Below are 21,959 nucleotides of genomic sequence, written 5' to 3' on the forward strand. Positions count from 1 at the left end.
TTTTTTTTCTTCTTAACTACGCATTTTTGGGCTGGTGCAACTTATACTCCAGAAGGACTTCCAAAAAATACTCAAAAAAAAATTAGTTGGGCTATTGCTTTTGTCTTTGCTACATAATTGCATACATCTTACATCATATATTTGATGTCTTCTGTGTGTATATAAAAATGTATAAAGTAGTAATTCCGCTTATCCGGGGCCAGTGTGCGGGTGCAGCAGTCTAAGCAGGGACTCCCAGACTTCCTTCACCCCGAGCACTTCCTCCAGCTCCTCCGGGGGGACCCTGAGTAGTAAATGTAAAAACAAAACAAAAACAAAAACAAAAACAAAACAAAAAAGATTGAAAAAATAATGTTGTGTCTCTGCAGTGTCCCTCCTGAGTCTCTCCAGCAGTGTCTCTCTTGTGTTCGTCCAGTGTTTCTCCTGTGCCCCTCTTCTGTCCCTCTTGTGTCCTTCTTCTGTCCCTCTTGTGTCCTTCTTATGTCCTTCTTGTGTCCCTCTCTCAGCCTCAATACGAGCTTTGTCCTGGGAGATGAGCCGGGGGTCACAATCTGGACAAGCCTGGAAAATATCAGTCTTCAGAAAATCTATGGGTCAAATATTGTTCATTATTTCGGATTTTGTTTTTCAGCAAATTAAAGCTACAGTGTGAGTTCAAATTAAAACCATACACCATACACAAGGTTCTATATTACAAAATTGACTCTTATGAGCTTTAAGTCATTCAACAAACCTGGAGTTGTGTTTTTTCATTCACATATAATTGAGCAACCGTTTATTATTAGTCTGTCTACATCTCCAAAGCTCAAAATGCTCTGTACCACCTTGTGATGTCATGAAGCGTTAGTTTTTAAGAAAACAGCTACTTAAATTCAGTAGAGATTAGCAATTCCTGGTCTGAAATCATCCAAATGCTTCTACAAAATTTGTATGGAGTTTGAAAACACAGTGGAGCACTTCTTGTATTACCATGTGACATCACAAGGTGGAACAGAGTGTTTTCTATTTGAGAGAAGAACTCAACCTAAATATGCTGGGTTTTTGTGTTAAACATGTGTCAAAGAAACAAAACACAACTTCAGATCTGTCTGAGATGAGGAAACGGTGTTATAACTTAGATAAGAAAATTGCGTAATAAATGTTCTTTAAGTCATAGCACCAGGCCAAGTAAGAGTCCAGTTTGTGGAGATGCAAGCTCACTCAAAAGAAGAACACATGTTTTTTTCAGTGCAGGGTGCAAAAGTCCCAAACTGTGGCTTTAACAAATAAAGTAAGAAGAAAGACAGATCTCATTGTACCCACTTGCACAAAACGTTAATTTTAGTGGTCCATATGCTTTCTGATCTAGGTTATAATGTTTCCTCATCACAAAAAGGTACAAAAACAGTAGCTGTCAACTTGAAAACTACTATTTTATGACATCACAAGGTGGAAGAGAGCATTTTGAGCTTTGGAGATGTAAACAGACTAATAATAAAGGATTACTCAAACAAAACACAACTCTAGGTCTGTTTTTGAGCAGGTAACAACATTCTAACATGACTTAAAGCTCACAAGAGTCTGGAGAGGTGATCAAAAAAGTGGACAGATACGTTTTTAAGATTTCTGACATTGGCATCAATAAAGCAATGACAAGAAGTGGCTAAAAAGGAACGACTGTCAGTGAATCAGTGGCTAGACATCATAGAAGAAATATATTACATGGAACTCGAAGGACATTTCTTCATTAAACGCTGGACAAAATGGTTGAAATAAAAACAAAAACAGACTTGATCCACCCTTCCACATCCTTAAGGCAGCAGAACAGCTTTGTATTGGTTGTATTTGTTTGTTTGTTTTTTACTACACAAAACTTGAAAAACTGAATGAATAAAAATCTCACAAGAGTCATTTTGGTGTAGTATAGGACCGTTAAAGGTAGCCTGATTCAGCCGTAGCCGTAGCAGCATTAGGATTTGTTCACTCGACGGTAGGCAGGTACTTTTTTAATTTAACCAATCGAGAACCCCTTCTTTAAGAGAAATTCTTCTGGCACTTTACACAAAACTGTGAAAAAAGTGAGGAAGTAGGTAAGATTTTTAAACCTGTTTTTTAAAGTTCCAAACTGGAGTTGCATTCTTTTCTGGTTTTGCAGTGATATTTACCAGCCTCTGCACGTTTACCAAACCAAACGCACATCGTGACAAACACAGATGCATTTGTGCACTTTTGTTAGGCAAACTTCAGCCACAATGTGGCAGTAAGGTCTGTTCTGTAGATCCGCTCTGTGCTGTAGACCTGCTTTGTGCCAACACTGGAACACAAATTTACACTCGTTTTTGCTTCACGTTTGGTCTTGCTCTTCTAATCAGCGCACTGTGGAAGGGGCTTGTGTTCGCTGTACGCAGGAAGGAGCGAGAGCGTGAAAAGGTGAGGTTCGGCATGCTGACGTGAGGCAGATGGACAGGTAGGATGTTTAGGAAGTTTAACCTGCCCTGTGATGCACGCTGGTACACGAGGGCACACGCTGTTGCAGACGAGCCGTGCACAGGGAGCGTGCGAGTCTCCGCGGGCTGCACTGAGCGCACAGGCTGCACTGAGATGCCCCATACGCTCCTGCACCCCGCTACAAGTTTATTGCCAACAGCAGCGGCCATAATGAAATATCATCGCACTTGTTGAGTGTCAGACCTTGAGTGAGAGACGAGACCGAGTCCAAACGCGAGTCCGAGACGAGTACTAAGACACGGCGATCTACCCACAGGACCTTGGCGATCGACTGGTAGATTGACGTATTGAGCACCCCTGGTCTAGTGTATTCTGATTCTTGACCTAGTCGCTGGAGAGAAATGAAATTGAGTGGAGGCACCAGGTGGTGCCAGCCTGGCTACTTTAAAGGTGCATTGTGTAACTTTTCTGGTGGAGTGTCCATCAAATGCGTTTTTCCATGAAGATGTTATTGTTTTATCCGAAATGTTTCACAGTATGACTTTAAACCTTTCTATCTTCATGAAGACCAAACCAGACCAAGTTACAGGTCAGATCTGTGGAGAGGCGATGCCACGCATAGTCTGAATACCAGTATTTTTGAGCTATAAAACCACCTGTCATTGAATAAATCTAAGGTAGATCTGTTTAATGTCATACTGTGGAACATTCCAGGCAGTGCTACAACATGTCCATAGAAACAGATGAAAGACCCCCCAACCAAAACGTTAGATAGTTTACGTTACAAACAGTTTGCAACGTAAACTAAGTTACAAACTGTTACTTAACTGGTGTAAAACTGTATATTTACCTCAAGTGCAGTCACAACAAACCAACTCCTAAGTGGGAAACCATGCAAACCTGTCACATGCACTTTAAGTTTTCAAGCCTCCGTGTCTGTGTCGCCTCTGGCCGTGCGTCCCGTGCGTCCTGCGTCACTCGGAGCCCGCGCCGCTTTTGACGTCTCGTATAAAGTCTCCACTCTCCCTCCCCGCGCGCACTCTTCCTCTCAGATCACTCGTGGACGCCTGGATGTACCGCTGAGACACAAGTCTGTCAAACAAACCCCCATGGACTGCACTCCTCCGCGGGTCACCAGCTCCGAGCTCCGCCGAACAACCACCGCAGCTCCCCGGTCAACAACACCTGTCCCTCGTGGACGTCTGCGTGTCTCTGTTACTTTTGGATACTGACTTTTACGCATTGGATATGTGCACACAGGACGATGACAACCGCTTTTCTCATCGTAGAAGTAAAATAAAATAGGCTTTCCCTTTTCACTGGATTTACTCCTGCCGTTCCATATGAAGAAGTCAAAAGTGAGTAGTGTTTTTCCTTTATCCTTTCGATATTTCCGTGCAAACTTTAACACGTTTTTGAAAAGCAACGAACCCTTACAGCAAACTTTTACAATGCAGATGATGATGGTTTTACGCACACCGAGCTACAAACACAGACGATTTCTTTTTGGTTTGGGAATTTGCAGTACTTCTAAACGCACTGACAACACGTTTTGACAACTTGGAGCGAGCGCGCAGACTCCGCTCTCCCCGCGATTCGAGCGCTCTTCTCCGGTCACTCTCGCCTCTCGCACGGGGCAGGGTGCACGGTACTCACATTTGTTTACTTAATCCGGCTTGGAGACTACTGTACTACGTTACAACCCTACCAGTTTTGTTTCTCTTTTTAGTTTTTTACATCACAATCTCTCTCACACACTTCAGTCCTCGCTGTCACTTTGCGTTTTGGGCACGTTGGACACTTCTCCAAAAGCGCACGACGCGATCACGTTTTGACATAATTACAGTAGCCTACATAACATTCTGCGAATCAATTAACGCAGTAATTATCCAGTGATTTACGCACATCACGCGCTTCAAACACAATAACTTCACATAAACTTTGGAGGGAGCTTGACGTTTTCTCAATCAAACACGCCTTAATTCGTTAATCATGTTTTCCACACAAATTTAGCTACACCAAATAACTCTAATTTTATATCATTCTACCAAGACGCTGAACAACAACTACTGGTTCTTATAACAAGTTATGTAAATTGATGTAAATTATCGTGTTACTAAAGAAAACCTGTTCACCTCTTTGACGTACTTACCTCCTTTTGGCTAAGATTAATGCTTTCTTATAACTAACTTTTAAAATCTTCCATCTCCTGAGCGTAGCCCGTGGTGCGCACTCTGGGTGAGCAGGATGCCTTTCGCCAGGTAGAGAGCCCCCCAGGCGGCCGCAGTACCGGCTCCACCGTTGTCTCATTATACGCAACACTGAATTATTTTAACCCTACGTTTGTTTTTACGACACTTTCCAGCCACTTTGAGCGATCGAGTTTACGATAAGACCACTGGTGAAGTTAGAAATGCTTCGTTCACCCGGGCTTTTACGCATGGGACTGTTTTAACACGCTGCTTTAAGCCAGTTACAATGTTTTTATATTTAGTTGTTTCCACTCTCTAAGTGTGTAAATTAGATGACATCTTACTTTAAATGTCGTTTTAATTTTGATAGATTTCAATTATAACAGAGCGGATCTCAATCAGTGGTGCCGGTACCTCTATGGGGATATGGATTTCATGTGGTACCCAGGAGATTTAGGAGAATCCTAGTTTAAGGCTTTGGTTTTAGTCCTGGTTTAATTCTGGCTTTAATCCTAGTTTTGGTCGTGGTTTAGTCCTTGTTCTAGTTTAGTCCTGGTTCAGTCCTGACTTCTGCCTCGTTTTAGTAATATTTAACCAGGTCTTGTCTTGTCTATAACTTTGCAAATAATACAATGACTGGATATTTACTTTTTAACAAGTTTAAGGTATTGCCCTGAGGTAAATTTGTCCCACATGCATTTGACACGTCCTTGAGCGTCTCTGGGTTAAACCTGTCAGTGGGACCCATCTCCAGATCTTGAGCTGGTCTTGGTCAGGACTACCTTAGCTGGAAGATTTGACCTTTAGTGCATGTTTTGGTTTGACGGATCAAACCGGAGTGCCTGGAGGAAACCCACCCAGACACAGGAAGAACATGCAAACTCCACACGGAAAGATCCCTCATGCTTCCAGGGAATCTAATCTGGAGTATCGTTTTTTACAATTTTCCAAACAATATATAAAGGTATTTAGTTTACATTTAATACTGATACCGGAGCAAGCTGTGTACATGTTGTTTCCTCATCAAAACTATCCCCGAAGAGGTTTCAGATGTCATCCATGCATGTTTGAGTATTTTAGTGATCGCTTCCAGGCGCTATTCAAACCATCCTTATGATTAGTTTTAAGATTCTGTGCAATGCTCTGCCCACAACCCTATGTCACTCATGCTCCCACGCTACAATTCTCCAGAAATATACCAAACATGACAAAACTGTATGCAGCAACTCGACAAACCTGATGCGATGTAAAGGAGTTTCGGTAAAGGGATGCACGCTGATTGTGTTGAGATAGTGCTCTGAAGGGGGGGTGAGTAAGGGTGGATGTTGCGGGGGAAGGCTGCACTGACCAGACCAAGTCCAAATAGGCCCAAATATCAGGAAGAACTTGTAAAATCTACTTAGTCCTGGTTCAAATCCAGGTCCAGATTTTGAAGTGCACCAATAAAGTCCATATTTCAGTACTAGTTATTTGGTTTGCTAAAGAACTGTCATCAGTGCAAGCGAATGTTACATAGATGAAACCAGGACTAAAGCAGACCTAAACTATGATTAAACCAGGATTAAAGCAGGTCTAAACTATGACTAAACCAGGATTAAAGCAAATCTAAACTATGACTAAACCAGGATTAAAGCAGGTCTAAACTATGACTAAACCAGGATTAAAGCAAATCTAAACTATGACTAAACCAGGACTAAAGCAGATCTAAACTATGACTAAACCAGGACTAAAGCAGATCTAAACTATGACTAAACCAGGACTAAAGCAGATCTAAACTATGACTAAACCAGGACTAAAGCAGATCTAAACTATGACTAAACCAGGACTAAAGCAGATCTAAACTATGACTAAACCAGGACTAAAGCAGATCTAAACTATGACTAAACCAGGACTAAAGCAGATCTAAACTATGACTAAACCAGGACTAAAGCAGATCTAAACTATGACTAAACCAGGACTAAAGCAGGTCTAAACTATGACTAAACCAGGACTAAAGCAGGTCTACACTATGACTAAACCAGAACTAAAGCAGGTCTAAACCAGGACTTAACCAACCCTTAACCAGGACTGAACCAGAAATTAACCAGAAATAATTAGAACCAAGCCAGGACTTAACCAGGACTAAATTATGGCAGAACCAGGACTAAACCAGCACTAGACCAGGATTTAACCCGGAATAAACCAGGCCTTAATCAGGAGTTAACCAGGTCTAAAATAGGTGTAAAACAGAGTTCTATCATGATTAAACCAGGACTAAAACAAGACTAAGACTAAACCAGAACTAAAACCAGGACTAAACCAGGACTAAAACATGACTAAACCCGGAGTAGACCAGGACTAAACAAGGACCAAAACAAGACTAAACCAGGACTAAACCAGGTCTAATTTGAATAAGGTTTTGCATCATTTTGTCTTAATACCGCTCTTGTGGTGTAATAAGTGTGATAACCAACATTTGTTTAATTCTGACTTTTTTAAACGATTCCGTTCATCGGCTTTTTAATATTATCTTTAAAACGTTAAAAATGACTGAAAAACGTCAAACTATAACTGTCATATTCAGACCTGCTCATTTAAATGTTATAAACTTTTCACAAATTTCGAAGTCTGTCAAATTTTTGCTTTTTTTTTGTTTGTTTTCCACCTCTGCAGTCGGGGGTCAAAGGGCGTGGGCTTTCGAGTAATTTTCGGATTAGCTACAGAGATCCTCGCAAAGTGTTTCCGAACGGGTTTAGCAAAACTTGTAGATCTTTATTTAAGCTGAAACTAATGTAAACGTTGGAAGAAAGCTTTACGTTACAATTCAAAATTTCATCGCGTCAGGTTTGTGAAGTTGTAGTGTATTGTTTTGTATCCTGCTTTTAGAGAATTGCGAGAGAATAGATTAAATAAGATGTTTTCAGAATTTTTTAGCTGCTTAAAATACGCAAAATTCTTGGTTAAGGCTTCATGTCTAAGTTTTAAAATGTAAGCTTTCCATTGATTAACCCAGGTTTAAGTCTGAGTAAAAACGCCACACCTTACTGTACTGAAGTCCTAGATCTCAGCCTGGATAAGTACCTCCAAAAGTCTCCACCTCGAGTCCTGATTTTGGTCCAGACAAGATCCAGGTCTGATTCTAATTTAGCAGTGGATTAATACGTTCTATATCTTCTATTTTGGGGTATATCTTTGTTAAAATTCTTGTCTCAGAGCGGTGAATCTTGTTAAAATCTGATGCCTGCAGTTTGCCTGGATTGGTGTAGTGACAAGAGTGGCCAGTAAGGGGAGTAGTTCTGCTGAATCGGGCACCAGAAGAGACGGAACACACACAGAGACTAAAGGATAGAAAGAGAAGGAGGGAGGGGGTGAGACGCGGGCTTTTATTATAACTTTATTCAGCGGTAAAAAGTATGATTCAGTCGGAAAATTGAGTAATTGCACTGTATTTGAGGTTGAGGTTTCTGTAGTAGTAGTTGTGGTAGCAGTAGTAGTAGTAGTAGTAGTACCAGTGCCAGTCATTGTAATAGTAGCAACAATAGTAGTAAAAGTAGGCAAGGCAAGTTTAAAAAGTAGTTGTAGTTTTCAGTTGTGCTTTTTATTGCTTTTATCATCAACATGTTTACAGCTGTAGGTACTTTTATGTTTAAGTACTTTTTTGTGTGCCTGTCGTAATCATAGTAGTAGCAGTTGTAGTGGAAGTAGTAGTAATAGTTAGGGGTGTAACAATAACCGAAATATCATGATATCGTATCGTCAAAAGTCTCACAATATATCGAATCACAAGTTCCTTTGCTTAAATGCATGGTTTTATCGTAGTAAAGCTTATAAACATGAGGGAACTACATATCCCATGATTCATTTCAGTGCAACATGAAGAACATATGTTTTTTTACTTGAATTCTTGGGATTATGAAGGTAATAATTCACACCAAAATCATGTCAAGTTTTTTTTAAAAGCCAAAACGTGTCCGGTCTACAATTATATAAGCCTCTTTAAAATATTGTAGTAAATATCGAACCGTGAGATGCATATCGTGATAATATCGTACCGTGAGATTTGGATATTATTACATCCCTCATAATAGTAACGCTTACTTTGGCCTAGGATCATTAAAATTGTAGAAATAGTAGTAGTAGTAGCAGTAGTAGACGTAAAAACATGTGCTTGCAGTAGAAGTAGTAGTAGTAGTAGTAATAGATTTCAGTTTTGTATTACTACTATCGCTCACTACGATCTTTAACTCTTTTAAGTGTTGTTTAGATTGTCACTTACTGCATCTACGCCTAATAAATCCAGGCCAAACCCCAGGCTCAGATTTAAGCCTGACTTGTTGTACAAACTGCAGATTTAAACAAGGATAATCCACTTAACCCCACCTAGCGCGGTGACCAGGGCAGGGTGCACATTTTGGCCTGGGGTCCCATTCCAAATCCTATTGAAATCAGATAAGGATCATCTGGTTTACTGTCTACGCCTATGCAGCACATGTAACAGTCTAGACACTATATTAGGGTAGAATTACGAAGTGTGACATTTAGAATTTGTTCAAACGTGTCCTAATTTGGTTTAGTCCTGTTCTAGTCCTGGTTTAGTTCCGTTCTAGTTCTATTCTAGTCCTGATTAGGTCACGTTCTAGTCCTGGTTTAGTCCTGTTCTAGTTCTATTCTAGTCCTGATTAGGTCACGTTCTAGTCCTGGTTTAGTGCTGTTCTAGTTCTGTTCTAGTAGTGGACAAATCCTGTTCTAGTCCTGGTTTAGTGCTGTTCTAGTTCTGTTCTAGTCCTGGTTTAGTTCTGTTTGAGTTCTATTCTAGTCCTGGTTTAGTCCTGTTCTAGTCCTGGTTTAGTCCTGTTCTAGTCCTGGTTTAATCTTGTCCTGATTTAGTCCTGCGGCACATTCCAGGCAAAGTGATAACATCTACATAGAGACAAGTAGGTGACAGACCACCCACTAGAAAAGTTATGTAGTGCTCATTTAACTGTAATAATGATTAAAAAACTACACAATGTCAGCAAAAAACTATGAAATTTAAGCTAAAAAAACTATGAAATTTAAGCAAAAAAACTATAAAATGTCAGCAAAAAACAATGAAATTTAAGCAAAAAAATCTATGAAATTTCAGAAATAAACTACAAAAGGTCAGCAAAAAACTATGAAATTTCGGCAAAAAACTACGAAATGTCAGGAAAAAAACTGCAAAATATCAGCAAAAAACTACACAATGTCAGCAAAAAAAACTATGAAATTTAACCAAAAAAACTATGAAATTTAAGCAAAAAAACCCTACAAAAGGTCAGCAAAAAACATTAAATTTAAGCAAAAAACTATAAAACGTCAGCAAAAAACTATGAAATTTCAGCAAAATCTATGAAATTTCAGCAATAAACTACAAAAGGTCAGCAAAAAACTATGAAATGTCAGCAAAAAAACTACAAAAGGTCAGCAAAAAACATGAAATGTCAGCAAAAAACAATGAAATTTCAGCAAAAAACTTTGAAATTTGAGCAAAAAACTACGAAATGTCAGAAAAAAAAGACATTTCAACAAAAAACTACGAAATGTCAGCAAAAACCTATGAAACTTCATTAGCTTCCTTTAGATATAATTTTCATCTCCATGGTAAAAGTTCTGAGGTGGTTTTAACTCTATATTTAGATTTTCTTAACTGTTAAACACGCCAAACCCAGAAAGCTGCATACTGTACCTTTAAATTTTAGTGATCATTTTTTAACGACATTTTAAACTCTTAACTGTGGTTCAAATTCCTTAGTTTCCTAACGCATTCCCAACCTCTGTATTTACCCCGAGCTGAACAACTTTTACAACTTTTAAAGAGCATGTTAAAGGTGCTGTACCTGATTTTTACTGTCTAATAAACATAAAAAAACAGAACTAGTTCATTTTAAAGGGCCCACCTCATGCAAAATCAACTCTTCAGAGCTTTCTACCTTCTAAGAGTGATGTGTGGGCTTGTATATGTCGCAGAAGTGTTTTTTAGATTGATTTTTTTAACAAATTGCAGCATATTTCTGCCACCCTCCCATGTGACAACGAACTAAAGCTGCTACAACAATGATGCGGCAGCTACACCTATGACACGTTTGACGTAGCAGAAGGCACCCCCTCAACACCTAAACAAAAGCGACAGCATAAGCTCATTGTTCTACACTGCAGTGTACATGATATAATAAGTTTGTCTACTAGTGTTTAATAATACTTTACTCATCAGTAATGTTCAGCTGATGTCGACGTGGTGCTTGAACTTTGTGCACCTCCAAGTCCTCGTCCAATTCCGGGTCCAAAACATAAGGCTGAACACGCTGTATCTCCATGATGAATAAAAGTTTATTCCTACCACTATCAGGGTGCACGCCTGTCTCCCCCTCCCTCCCTGAGATGGGCGGAGGAAGGGCGGCTCACTCGTCACCTACGTCACGTTTGGAGGGCGGAGCCTGTGCTTTCTCAGGACAGCCGGCCTTTTAGTTCCTGGTCTGTGACTGTCTCCAAGAAATCAGTAAGATTTTATAACTATTGTGCAATGTTCCAAAACCCAAATTGTGCTGGTTTATGTGCAGAAGATACAATGTGAAAAGAGTTATTTTGCATGAGATGGGCCCTCTAAACGGTTTGTAGTTTTTCCTCACTTACATTAAGCATTCACAACATCCTAATTATTCACCACGATGAGTTTAAAAGCACTTCAGAGCCGAGTTTTGCTGTGAAGGTAAAGCTTGCACTAACTAGCATGCTAACGGACACTGAGATGCTTTCTAATTAGATATGAACAGTACACAGCAGGCTTATTTTGACCTCAAGAACTTATGTAATGTTTAAAACGGCATCGTTTAGAAGACTGTAGAGTGCCCTCTGGCAGAGTGGTTAATATTTTCACTTTATCTTTTCTACGTGTGGGCTTCCTGCAAATAAAAATACGCTGATCCTCCACAGAAATGTGCATTCCAATACAAAGCATGAGAAAATCTGCCTTCATTTTAAAGGTGCGCCGTGTAATTGTGTTCTAAGCCTTTTAGGATTATGTGGGATTTATACGGGACAACAGGAGAAAGGAGAGGATGTGGAAGGATCTAGATGAAGATTTGGGAGTGATTCATGAGTTTAATGAGACTTTTGTATATATATTTTACATGTAATTACAGCATTTCGTTGCACCTTTCTCTTTAATTACACCTGAGCACACCTAAATATAAGCCGCATCAACTAAAAAAAACCAAAACAAAACAAAAAAACATGTACAAACACTACCAATAAAAAAGTTTTAGAACACTCTAATTTTTCCAGTTATTTATTGCAATTCAAGTCCACTGAAGAGCTTGAAATGGTACAAAGGTAAGTACTGAACAGACAGAGGTTAAAAAAAAAAAAAAAAGATTAAGATAACAAAACACAAGTCCAAGCTCTGCCAAAACTAACTCCGGAAAAACGAACAAGTTGGTAAACTTGAAAACATGGAGTGTCCAGCACAGTGTCCAGACTTAAACCCCATCGAGCTGATTTGGGATGAACTGGACAGAAGAGTGAAGCAACCTACAAGTGCCACACATTTATGAGAACTTCTGCAACAGACTTGGGAAGAACTTTCTGAAGAATATTTGATTTCTATTGTAAAAACGAGCCACGAGTGTATTCAGCTGTTATATCTGCCAAAGGTGGACACTTTCATGAATCAAAAGTTCAGAATACGTTTTGGTCAACAGTAAACAGTAAAAAAACTGGAAAAAGTGTGGTGTTCTAAAACTTCTGACTGGTAGTGTACATAGGCCACACTTGTCTATAAGGCGCAGATGACAACATTGTAACTTGAGGTATTTACACAGAAAGATTTTTATTTTATTTTAATTACATAACGGTGCATGCTTTTTCTGAGCAGTGCCTGTAACACGGCAGTAAAACGACAGTATTACTACAGGATTATTAGACTATGTCACTGCACATGTCTCCTGCAGAAAGAGCCGCTGTCCTGTCTGGCATCATGTCAGTGGCTACATTCAGACTGCAGCCTGAAGTGACCCAAATCAGATTTTTTGGCCCTATGCGATCTGTATCTGATCTTTTAATGACAGTCTGAACGACACAGATCCGATTTTTTTCAAATGCGACCCAGACCACTTGGATATGTGCTCTTAAAACCGATACATATGCGATCTTTTGACATGCGACTTCAGTCTGAACGGCGAGGTCACATTCATCCCACCTACAAGTCAGGCTCAGAGTCCAGTAAGTGGAAGTAAAGCGAGGTTAGTGAGTTCATTCATATTTGGGGAGATCGCTGTATTCAGGCCAAATTGGAGGGGTCTTATCGGAACCGCCACTTTTTTAAATGATTGCCAAAGAAATGCCCGAGCGTGGCTACAGGTGGTTCTGGCTCCAGTATCAACAAAAATAAAGATCCTAAAGAGCCAAATGCAAGGAGGCTAAAGATTCAAACAAATGAAGTGGCCATGGACATGTAACCTGCCCATTTTAAGAAGAACTGAACCATATTTTGGGAAACAAGCCCATCGTTTAGGCTGCTTCCATAAAAACTGAACACTCTCGCTGCGTGTGTCGTCGCCGTGCCCTCCAGTGCGTATGCGGGACACTTTTTGGGCGTTTAAAGTTCACAGTGGAGATCACATACAAGTTGCATTTAATTGGAAATGTGAACAACCTCGCAAAAAAATCAGATTTCACAAAAAAATTTAGCCAGTGTCTTGTAGGATTTCAGCAAATTTCAGGTTCTCCCAGGGGCGGGGCTAGTTGTATCGATCAGGTATGAGTGGATGTCCGACTACTGAAGTTTGAGACATTTCTTCTTGTCATTCACCTGCATTTAACACTTATGAGTCATCAATTTGTATCCCACCCACTAATGTTAATTCAGCATCATAATTTATTTTATCACACGGCGATAAACTGTTTTAGTGCTGACAACAACTCCCGTGCAGGTGTAATCTTGTGAGTGCAATTTGATTCAGTTACACGGTCACGTAATAGTTTTGAGAGCTTTTGCCATGCCCTGTTTTAGTCAACAAATCGATTGGCAGGACGTCTTTAGTCGACCTACTGTGTAACTTTTCTGTGTCCTTGGAGATGTTAGTGCCTTATCTGCAATGTTCCATGGTCCTAAACGCATCTTGCATTTATGGTCATCCAGGTGTTCTGCTGGCTAAAGATCTTGGACATGCATTAGACGGAGTAGTTCCTGAAGTTGTCGGACATGGAGAAGTCTGATTCATTTGAACAGGAGGTGAAGGCGTCTGCTTCTTTCACACTTCACTCACAAGATCACAGTGTAACACCACAGCCCGAGGACACTCTGACCAACCGCCCTGGGCTAGAAGTGGAGCAGATCTGGTCTAGTCCTGGTTTAGACCTGGTTTAGAATGGTTAAAGTCCTGATTAAGTCGTAGTCTAGTCTTGATTAAGTCCTAGTTTAGTCCTAATTTAGAACTGGTCCAGAATTGCTCAAGTCCTGGTTTGGTCTTGTTTTAAAACTGGTTTAGAACAACTTTAGTCCTGATTAAGTTCTGGGCTAGTCCTGGTTAGTCCTGGTTCAAAACTGGCTTAGATCTGTTTTAGAATGGCTCTAGTCCTGTTCAAATAGAGTTTAGAATCGCTCTATTCTAGTCCACGTTATGGTCTATTGTAGTCCTGGTTTAGACTTATTTAGAACTGGCTCAGAACAGCTCAAGTCCTGGTAAAGTCCTGGTCTAGACCTTGTTCAGAACGGTTAGATTAGATTTTAATGTAAAGCACTTTGGTTAACTTGAGTGTGGTAAAGGATTGATGTGGTTTGATTGACGTACGTCCTGGTTTAGACCTGATTCAGAATGCCTGTACTCCTGGTTTAGTCCTGGTCTAGTCCTGGTTTAGAATGGCTCAAGTCCTGATTTTGGCCTGTTTTAGAACTAGAGATATTAAAATTTCTCCAAATATTTTCACGATATGCATCTCACGGTATGATATTTATTGCAATATTTTGTGGAGACTAACAAAATTATGAAAATGTTATTTTTTCCTTTTAAAATACATTGACAAGACTGAGGTTCTATCATAAGCCAAAGAATTAAAATGTAAGTGTTATTTCTTCATGTAATTGGCACTGAAATAGAGAAAAGGAACATGGTCTACGTAGTCCTGTCTTTTTCTGTAGCTATATTGCTGCACTATAGCATAAGAGACTTCGACATTTGATATATTGTGATGGCCAGCGGTATTATTTTGAGACCTCTGACGATACGATCTCATAATATTTCGGTTATCGTTATTTGAGTTATTACTAGAACGGCTCTAGTCCTGGTTTGGACCTGGTTTCTTCTACTTCTACTTTCTAATTACAGCCTGGTTTTGCCAAGGTATTTCCACTCCTCTTTCTCACCTCGGACAAGCGTCAGAGTGAACGGCTTACTCATGTGGTTTGGCTCCTTTTCACTCCTCATCATCACAAATGTCGTTAAAATGTCCTCACTTGGCAATTATAAAGACAACTACCACGAATGTGACACCTCTCTACAGGGTTCAGTAAGGCAATTCCAACAGTTACCTAGCAACTGTAATGTAAATAACTAAATTAGACCAATAAAGAGAAATGACAACACCTTTAATCGGTTCAACGAAAAATTAAACTTCCAGAGTAAATTGGTTGCCGTGCGTAAGTGGTTCCTGGTTTAGATCTGGTTTAGTCATGGTTTAAAACGGCTCTAGTCTTGGTTTAGTCCTGGTTAAGTCTTGAATTAAGTCGTGATTTTGTCCCGGTTGAGAATGTATGTTTTCATGGTTTGAAAATGCAATTAAGTTACTGACATTTAATGCCATACTGTGGGAAATTTTAGGTGAAGCAGTGACATCTCAAGCTGCTGGTGGACGCATTATCTGAAAAGTTACAGTGTATCTTTAAAAACACTTAATAAAGAGCCCACATTACGCTATATTCTGATCTATGTTATAATGTTTCCTCATCATAAACAGACCTGGAGCTGTGTTTTGTTTCATTCACACATGTTTAGCACAAAAACCCTTCATATTTAGGCTGTGTTCTTCTTTCAAAGAGAAAACACTCCGTTTCACCGTTTTCACAGGAAGTGCTTCATTGTGTTTTTATACTCCTTCACTAGAATTGTTTGGATAATTACAGCCCTGGAATTGCCAGTGTCTGTGAAACTAAAGGTAAAAGGAGCTGTTAACATAAAAAAAAAAAACTACCCCTTCATGACATCATAAGGTGGAACAGAGCATTTTGAGCTTTGGAGATGCAGGCAGACTAATAATAAAGAGTTACTCAAACATGTGTGAATGAAACAAAACACAACTCCAGGTCTGTTTTTGAGGAGGTAACAACATTTTAACATGGCTTAAACCTCACAAGAGTCATTTTTGTATAGTATAGAACTTTTAAAGAGCTAGACAATCTCAAGTTTATGTTTGTGTAACTTACATATGCAGCCCTGGTTGACTTGTGTGTGGTTTGCAGTTTGCAGTGTAGTAGATCGGCTTTGTTTTGATAAGGACTTTGTGATAACACAGAAATCCCCGGTTTGCACTTTGGTTGAGGTGTGACAGGTTCCTACAAGTTTATACGGGCAGTAGGAAATATTAAGAAAATGATGTACAAGAAGTTAAAACGTGAAGGGATTCTCTAGAAAAATAGGTTGTAATTGCTGGTGTTAGCATTCTAGAATTTGATGATATAATAATTTCAAACGGGGGGGTCTACTGTATATAACTCTATGGGAGATTTACAGTTTTTGAAAGAAATCTCCAACTATATGATCCACAAATTTTGTACCTTATCACTATTTGTTTAGGATTGACCCCACAAACTTGTTATATTAACCTTATGGCTTAAAGGTTCATTAAATCTCCAAATCTCAAAATGCTCTGTTCCACCTTGTGATGTCATCAAGTGGTAGTTTTCAAGTTAACACCTCATTTTTACTTTTTGTTCAGTAGAGATTGGCAGTTCTAGGTCTGAAATCATCCAAATGATTCTAGTGAATGTAAATGGAGTTTAAAAGTAAGTAAGTTACTATATTACCACATGACATCATAAGGTGGAACTCACTGTTTTCCATTTGAGACAAAATTCCAAGTAACATTAATGGGTTTTGTGTTAAATGAAACAAAGCACAACTCCAGGAAACAACATTATAACATCAACTAATTGACTGTTGTATATTTGTTTTGAAAACATTGAAGACATTTCTGCAGTAAATATTATTATATCTCGTAAGTTGTTGTGTCACCTGAAAATAGCAATTAAAGCTAATTACGTCAAAGCTATTATTAAATGTAACCAACTCTTTTACAGTGTAGCATGCTAGTTAGCTGTAAGCTAACGGTAGATGTCCCAATTCTGTCATTTTTAGCATTTCAGCTTTGAACTATGTCCGTGAGGTAAACAGTCACCACACAGACACAAAACCTAGATATTAAGGCGTAGCTTTTATTAAGTGTAACTGATGTTTTTTACAGTTTACCTGTTAGCTATCATCGCCCTATTTGGCACCGTTTTAACGAAACTCTTTTAAACGTGTTAATTATGGGTTCTGTCCCAGTAGTTATAAGTATTACTAAGCTTACATGTATTCATATAAAAGTGTGAGCTCTGACGCCTGTTTATCAGTTTATTTTATATTTACAAAAGTACATTTGATCAAACAAAAATAAGGTTCTTGGTTATTTAGTAGCACTATAGTAACCGTACTTTAGACAAAATTCATTTCTGAGATTAGTTTTATAAGACTTACTCTGGAAAAGGCTATAAAATGATTACGCGATAAAAACTTATCATAGTTATGTTTTTGAACTGATAATAAATGACTTAAAGACTTGGAAAGTAAAAAGATTGTGGTTGATTTTGGTCAAATATGATCGTTTTTGTTTTTAAGAATAAACTGGCAAACTCTGATATGATTATAATTAAGATGAACAATGTGCGTGGCTACAGTGACAAAAACTAGGGCTGATTGATCGAGTAATTGCAAGTGAAATAGTTTTCAACGATTTGTTTAGCTGAATTGAGAACTGGTTTACACACACGCTCCAGAACATGTCATGAGCTGAAAGGTTTTAGGACTCAGTCAGCAGGGATTAAACACAAATGACACAGGAAATCTGTAAATGTCGTGTTTTGATGAAAACACTCTTTCGTAGGGGTGTAACAATATCCAAGTCTCACAATACGTTATGAACCTCACGGTACGATATTTATTGTGATATCGTGGGAAAGCTCATGATACAGTGGGGAGGCTCACGATTAGGGATGTAACAATATCCAAATTTCTCAGTACAATATTTTCACAATATACATCTCATGATATAATATTTATTGCAACATTTTGTGGAGGCCAACAAAACTGTGAATATGATACTTTTTCCTCTTAAAATGCCTTAACAAAACTTAATCCAAAGAACTAAGACTTAAAAGTGCTTAGAACTGTTATTTCTTGAAGTCTACACTGAAATGGAGCAAAGGATCATGGTCTATGTAGTTCCCTCTGTCTTTTTTTTAGCTGTTGCTGCACCGTAACTCTTAATTTAAGCAAAGAGTCTTGTAATTCCATATATTGTGATGGTCCACGATATTACTGTGTGACTTTTGACGAGACAATTTCACGACACTTTGGTTACTGTTTCATCCCTACTCTTTGGTCTGTTAATATTTTCCACCAGGATGTCCTTCACTTCAGCTCATATTCACAGGCTATAGGCAATCTAAACAACTAACTGATTAAACGATCAAATGAATAACCTCTTAATCAGTTAGCAAGATAATCATGAGTTGCAGCCCTAGACAGAGCACTTGATAAGCACATTTAAAAGAGCTACATTAAACAAGTCAAATCAAAATGGTGCCAAATTAGGCAATGACAACTGCTTGTTTTCAGCGAACAGGAGACATGCTAATTTCCCCATTTCTCTGTAGCACTGAACCGTGCCTGTGGGGTAAGCTGTCGTCACGAAGACAGGTTTTTGATGGGAAGCCCAAACGCGTTGAAGGAAGTCGGATCTGAGTTTCGAATGCCAAGGATGTAATCGGATCTACCATCTCACTTATCTAACCGTCGGGTTCAAGGAAAAAATGATGATGAAGATGTTGATTGACTAAACACTTAACTGATAACTGTGTGTGAATATTTGAAGAATTCTTTAAAATGTTTCCATAATTGTCAAGTTCAGCTGGAGGGCCGCAGATAATTGTAGAATTTGCGTTTTAACTGTCAAAATGCAGATGTGTTGACCTGGGTTATGGTTAGTATCTCTGTAATTACTGGGCCTATCCACATGAAACAAAAACTGTCTCAAACTTTTCCTTTCTTCTCAGAATAGATTTGCAATTTGGGGAAATATAAAATTGCTATTTTTTGAACAAGCATTGTGGTTGAGTGATTTCTGGTGGATTACATAATATCGCCAGAATATTGTTATTGGTAGTAGGGTTGTCAAAATGATCAAAAATCAGATATAAATTGTTGCTACAATTAGTATCGAAACTATAGTAGATGCCCATTTCAGCAGGTATCGATACTAAAGAAGTCACATTCACAGGAAATGAAAATTAGAGATTAACCTTTCCTTTTAGAAGGATCTTGAGCTGTATCAGAACAAGTATAAGAGCACATAGACTAGTATAAACCCATGGACCACTCACCTACCTTTACCACAGAAGGATTACCCACATATAAGACTATATGGGAGTAGAAAAGAAAGTTCTACCATTTAATGCTGAAAATCACATTCTATTGTGTAAAAGTTCTTATTATTAGCAGCTTGGATGAGCTGTGAAACATATTCAATCAAAAAAACGTTTGTCCAGTTGACAATTGAATTTTTCTTCGCTTATTATCATGGTATCGGATTGGTAATGAGTATCGAGTCCATTCCTTAGTATCTAAATTGAGTTTGAGTCTACAGCCTTGTGTTTTTTGTTGATATCAAATAAGACATCTGTAATTTATCAGAGAACTACTTTTGAGCTAATGTTTTTGAATGATTCTTCCGTCCATTGGGAAGTTGACTTCATCCTGGGACTCGTTGCAGTGGGTCTGGTTAGAGACCGGATCAGGGCACTTCCACAACAAGTCCTTAGTTTGATAGGCTTTGAATGTTTGGCTGCAGTAATAAAGCGTTTTAGATGTTTGTATTGACAAGTATTGGAGGCAAAAAATGTGTGTTAACTGAAGAAAATAAAATCAAGAAATAAGAATAAGTCTAAACCAGGACTGAACCTGAACTTTTTGAAAGAAATCTCCAAACTTCTGATCCACAGATGTTGAACCTTATCATTATTTGTTTAGGATTGGCTCCTTAAACTTGTCATATTAATCTTATGACTTAAAAGTCCTATATTACACAACATTGACTCTTGTGAGCATTAAATCGTTTTAGGATTGAACCATGCAGGATTAAAATCTGTGTGCCTAGTCAAGACTGGGTTTGAAGGCCTATTTACACAAGAACGGTTGCGGGTAAAAACAACAAAATATTTTATCGGAAGTGCCTTTCATTTAGACGGTGATGACATTTTTGGGGCTTAAAAAGGCAAAAATCTGAAACCACCCTCCAGAGTGGAAAACTTGAATACTCTCCACTGTAGCCTTTCCGTCTACATTGCCCAAGATACAAAACTCTGATCAGATCTCCTCACTTCACGTACGTGTGTATGTCGCATAAATACAGTACACAGAAACAAACATGTCAGATCATTTCCATGCATCGGACCTTTAAACTGCTCTGGCAGCTCTGATAAACTTACAGGAGGAATCCAACAAATGTACAGAATATGGACAGATACTGTTAGTGAACAGAGAAGGATCTGCAATTACCTCTGTCAAATTCTGGATGCACCAGTTCGTCGCAGGCGAGCCAGACGACTATGAACGAGACGTGGAGAACCAGTCGATGGTGGGACAACTTTGCGGAAGGAGTAGCTGATGAAAATGCATGTATGTCCACAGATGCCCTTGTTGTGTTAAGTACAAGCATACCCAATGGAATTCCACACACTTTTGCATCCCCGTATGCACACAGATTTCCTCCCGAAAATGCTCATCTAAACGCGGAATAAAAAGTGAAGATGCGACACCACTTTTGCGTCTTCTGTTCAGACTGTCATGATAGCCTGAGCTTTGTTATGTCCTGATTTTGTTCCAGGAATAGTTTAATTCCTAGTTTGGTCCTAATTTAGGTCTGGTTTAGACCTTGAGTTCTTGAGTTTCTTCTGGTCTGGCCCCCAGGTTTAGTCCCGATTTAGTAATGTTTTAGTGTTGGTACAGTTCACTTTGTTCCAGGTCCTTGCAGTAGACCACGGTACAGTCCTAGTTGAGTCCTGGTATGGTTTAATCAAAATATTGTTTATTATTGCACTTTTCATTTTATTAACTAATCATATTTCCTATTGCAAGATCAGAAAAGTGTCTTGGCAGAGGTCCTTTCTTTCGTACTAATTCACAAACCATCCATCACTCTTTTAATGATTTATGTTCATTCAAACCGCGTGTGTAAGATTTATAATGGAAGTCAAAGTGGTGCAGACAAGCAGTGATTTCTAGAGTCGGTGATATAATCCGCGAATGCTTGTAAATGTCATGTTTTATTTAACGCTTGGATGATTCAAGGGCTTATGTTTGTAAATTACATTAAACGTGACCATGACTACTGTCGGAGGCGTGTAACTTTGCTGGGGAAATACGCCACCTGCACCTACATTTTGACGTTGCCTTGAATGTTTCACAGTATGGCATTAAACTCATCTAGCTTGCGTTTATTCAATGACAGGAGTTTTTTTTTTAACAGCTTACAAATACAAAACCAAAGAAAATTCAATTCTGTCTTGCTATGGATCCTACCTGGATGACTGAGGACGAAAGACAGCTAATAAATTACCTTGAAAAACAGACGTAAGTGGGGCTGCCTCTCCATAAATCTGCCCAGTAGCTTTTTATGCCTGATGGAGTGACCTGTTTATGGTTTACAAGAATGTATCAATTGGTAGTTCGCAACTCATCATCAACATTCTCCGACAATGTGACGCTAACAGAAAGCACTACTCTTATTATGAGCTTTATTTAAATCTGACCAGAAAGTGTTGACTTGGTGAGATGATTTGTGGTGTTAAATCATTAAAACGTATTTGTCAGTGTTTGCTATTTTGTGCATCGCGTCACCATGGTGATTTCTGAACATTCCGCCAATAGAGATAAAAGTAGAACACCCCCGGCACGATGTCACTGCGAAGTATCAATAAGGAGTTACCCATTCAAGGTAATATCCGTAGTTTAATTGACTTTTTTCTTATTTTGGTCACATTAATTGGTCTGTTTATGTGTTCAGTTTGTTTACGTGGTGCTCTGGAACATC

The 21,959-nt window shown here is 38.8% G+C and overlaps 1 protein-coding gene across 1 annotated transcript in view; it reads left to right on the forward strand.

The window, feature by feature from the left end:
* The first annotated feature begins 3,484 nt into the window (after positions 1 to 3,484).
* Positions 3,485 to 21,959, forward strand: part of kitlga (kit ligand a) — a 90,077-nt gene continuing 71,602 nt past the window's right edge. The window contains exon 1 of the mRNA XM_020919175.2: positions 3,485 to 3,785. Coding sequence (XP_020774834.1) covers positions 3,771 to 3,785 — 15 coding nt within the window. The 5' untranslated portion in view covers positions 3,485 to 3,770. The remainder of the gene's footprint in view (positions 3,786 to 21,959) is intronic.

This window comes from Boleophthalmus pectinirostris, unplaced genomic scaffold (genome assembly GCF_026225935.1).
Source record: "Boleophthalmus pectinirostris isolate CB_2022bp ecotype Guang Dong unplaced genomic scaffold, ASM2622593v1 HiC_scaffold_2, whole genome shotgun sequence".
Taxonomy (NCBI): Eukaryota; Metazoa; Chordata; class Actinopteri; order Gobiiformes; family Gobiidae; genus Boleophthalmus; species Boleophthalmus pectinirostris.